Here is a 2,898-nt window from a genome sequence, read left to right on the forward strand (position 1 = left end):
GGGAGCTCTGGCTGACTGGGTGTGTCTATACTGCGTCTCATACTGGGAGTTACTAGCTCAGCAGAGCACAGTCCAGCCGTCGAGATCCGCTCCAGTCAGGGCCTCAATCAATCACCCCGCCCCTAATCTGAGGGGCACAGAGGAGGTACAAATCTATTCAAACCGAGAAATCGATTTCTTCTAGTCCTCGTCCCAGACTCTCCGCACCTCACAGTAACATCACAGGGCTGCTGGGTCTGGACCGGACTGCAGTCAGGGTCTCGAGGGGGCTGGTTATGGAAACGGTGCCTCTCAAAGGAGGCTGTGTGCTCCAGTGATTAAAGAAACGGGCTTGTAACCGGGAGGACCCGGGTTCAAATCCCAGCTCACTCACTGTGCGAGACCCTGAGCAAGTCACTGAATCTCCTTGGCAGCGTCTCTCGGGTGAGGCGCTCTTGTAAGTGACTCTGCAGCTGACAGCTCACACACCCAAGTCTCGTATCTTGTAAAGCGCTTTGTGATGGTGCTCCACTATGAAAGGCGCTATATAAAAATAAAGATTATTATTATCTGTCTCAGTGTCTCAGTCCTGTGCTGGTGTCTGTGTTGAAGGGGGGGTGTGTGTTCCAGTGTCCCGGGTACAGAGCCTCGCTCCTGGGCCAGCCAGCAGCAGCAGCTCCCCCCCCCTCCTCCTCTTCCTCCTCCTCTCCCCCCTCCTCCTCCTCCTCTCTCACTTCCACGACACCTTCTCCAGCTCTGTAGAGAAACAGACACAAGAACAGTGAAGCAGACACACACACACACACACACACACTCCCACACACACACACACACACACACTCACACACACACACACACACACACACACACACACTCACACACACACTCACACACACACACACACACACACCCACACCACACACACACACACACACACTCACACACACACACACACACACACACACACACCACACACACACTCACACAGCGCTTACCTTTGTCCAGGTCAATGACCTTGGGTGGCGGGAGGTTGGATAGCTCCGCCCTCTCCTTGAGAATGTTGTTCTTGTAGTCTAGAACCGAGAGAGAGGAGAGAGAGAGAGAGAGAGAGAGAGAGAGAGAGAGTTAAAGGCTGTTCTAGATCAATCAATACTTGAGTTTAAAATGTATTTATTTTTATTAAAGGTTTGAAATCACAAAGAACAGGTTCTATAACGAGGTGCTGCAAATACAGCACTGGTTCTGCACTGGGGTTGCACTGGGATTCACTGGTTCTGCACTGGTTCTGCACTGGGGTTGCACTGGGATTCACTGGTTCTGCACTGGTTCTGCACTGGGGTTGCACTGGGATTCACTGGTTCTGCACTGGTTCTGCACTGGTTTTGCACTGGGGTCTGTCTCTTACCCAGTCTGATCTCCTCGTTGTTGTAGGCTTTCAGCTCGGTGGCGTCCATCACAAAATCATTACTGCACACCTGCCTCCTGCAGACAAAGAGAGGGGTGAGACAGAGAGACAGAGAGGGTGTGAGAGGGAGAGACAGAGATAGAGAGACAGAGAGAGTGCAGAGGGACGGGAGAGGGTGTGAAGAGAGGGACGGGAGAACGTGTGAGAGGGAGAGACAGAGCAGTGCAGCGTCAGGACTAACGTCCTGAGCGAAGGAGGGTGCCTCTTCGGAGAGAGGGTGTGAGGATGAGATGAGACGCGGGAGAGACGCTCAGAGCGCATGACGCTCTTTTACCTGCACTGAATCCCCAGACTCTCCCTCAGAGGGTCATGTGAGAGAGTGTCTCCTACCCTCCCCGTTGTTGTTTCCTCCGGGGATCCCAAAAGATAACTTCGCCCTCAGGGACGTTTATGTTGCACTGGTTCTGCACTGGGAGGAGTGCGGTGTCGTCCGGAGAGGGGTGAGGGTTCTGAGAGGGTGTGAGTGGGAGGGTGTGAGGGGTTCTGAGGGAGTTGCAGAGGGAGACTGGTTCTGCAGAGCACAGGTTTTGCCGGCTGGAGGGAGAGGGTGTGATGAGAGGGACTCCAGACCTGATAGACAGAGAGCCCAACTCATGGGAGGGTGTGAGCACACCTCACGAGAGTCCTGCTGTTAGACTGCTTTGGTGAGAGGGAGAGAGGTGTGTTTCATGGCCAACACTGCCTCTCTGATCTCGACTCATCAGTCTCCTCGAGAGTCTAGCACGACGCTCTCCTCATCACCTCCACGACGAGCTCCTCCCCCTATCATCCATCATCTCACGTTCTCAGAGGGCTGCTGGAGGGCATCAGAGTGAATCTCTACCCTCTCCCACAGGGAATGACATCAATCCTCACTCTCTCTACTATCGGATGCACTTTCCCTACAGAGACTAGCCTGGAAAACTCCCACACTCTCCCATCCCTCTACACTATCCACGCGCGTCTCTCGAGCGTTGACTCTCCTCTCACTTCCCACACTCGGAGGTGTGAGAGGGAGTGTGGGGGGGGGTGAGGGGGGAGAGGGTGTGAGAGTGAGAGTGGGAGGGTGGGGGGGGCGAGAGGGTGTGAGAGGGAGAGTGGGAGGGTGTGAGGGGGGAGAGGGTTCTAGAGGGAGGGAGGGGAGATCAAATTCTTACTTTTCAGATTTGTGCATGTTGTACTCCAGACCTGAACCAGGAAAGAAGAGACAGGATTAGACTCCCTGAGACACACAGACTGAGACACAGAGACAGAGACACACACACTGACACACGCAGAGGGACTCACCCCTCTTCCTGTGTCGCCTGGTGAGCAGCACGATCGCCGTGGCGACGAGGGCCAGAAGGAGAAGCGTTGCCAGGATGTAGCCAAGCTGCTGCAGGAAGTGAGCTCGGTGCTCTGGGAGGATCACATTGATGACACGGGGAGGCTCAACCATGGGGGGATAAATCACTGCAACGTCTCCCGGCTTGTCT

The 2,898-nt window shown here is 54.7% G+C and overlaps 1 protein-coding gene across 1 annotated transcript in view; it reads right to left on the reverse strand.

The window, feature by feature from the left end:
- Nucleotides 1-692: 692 nt before the first annotated feature.
- Nucleotides 693-2,898, reverse strand: part of LOC121329153 (matrix remodeling-associated protein 8-like) — an 11,099-nt gene continuing 8,893 nt past the window's right edge. Inside the window, 5 exon segments of the mRNA XM_041274548.1 lie at nt 693-735; nt 975-1,052; nt 1,385-1,461; nt 2,581-2,611; nt 2,711-2,869. Coding sequence (XP_041130482.1) covers nt 710-735; nt 975-1,052; nt 1,385-1,461; nt 2,581-2,611; nt 2,711-2,869 — 371 coding nt within the window. The 3' untranslated portion in view covers nt 693-709.

The sequence above is a fragment of the Polyodon spathula genome, chromosome 16, assembly GCF_017654505.1.
Source record: "Polyodon spathula isolate WHYD16114869_AA chromosome 16, ASM1765450v1, whole genome shotgun sequence".
NCBI lineage: Eukaryota > Metazoa > Chordata > Actinopteri > Acipenseriformes > Polyodontidae > Polyodon > Polyodon spathula.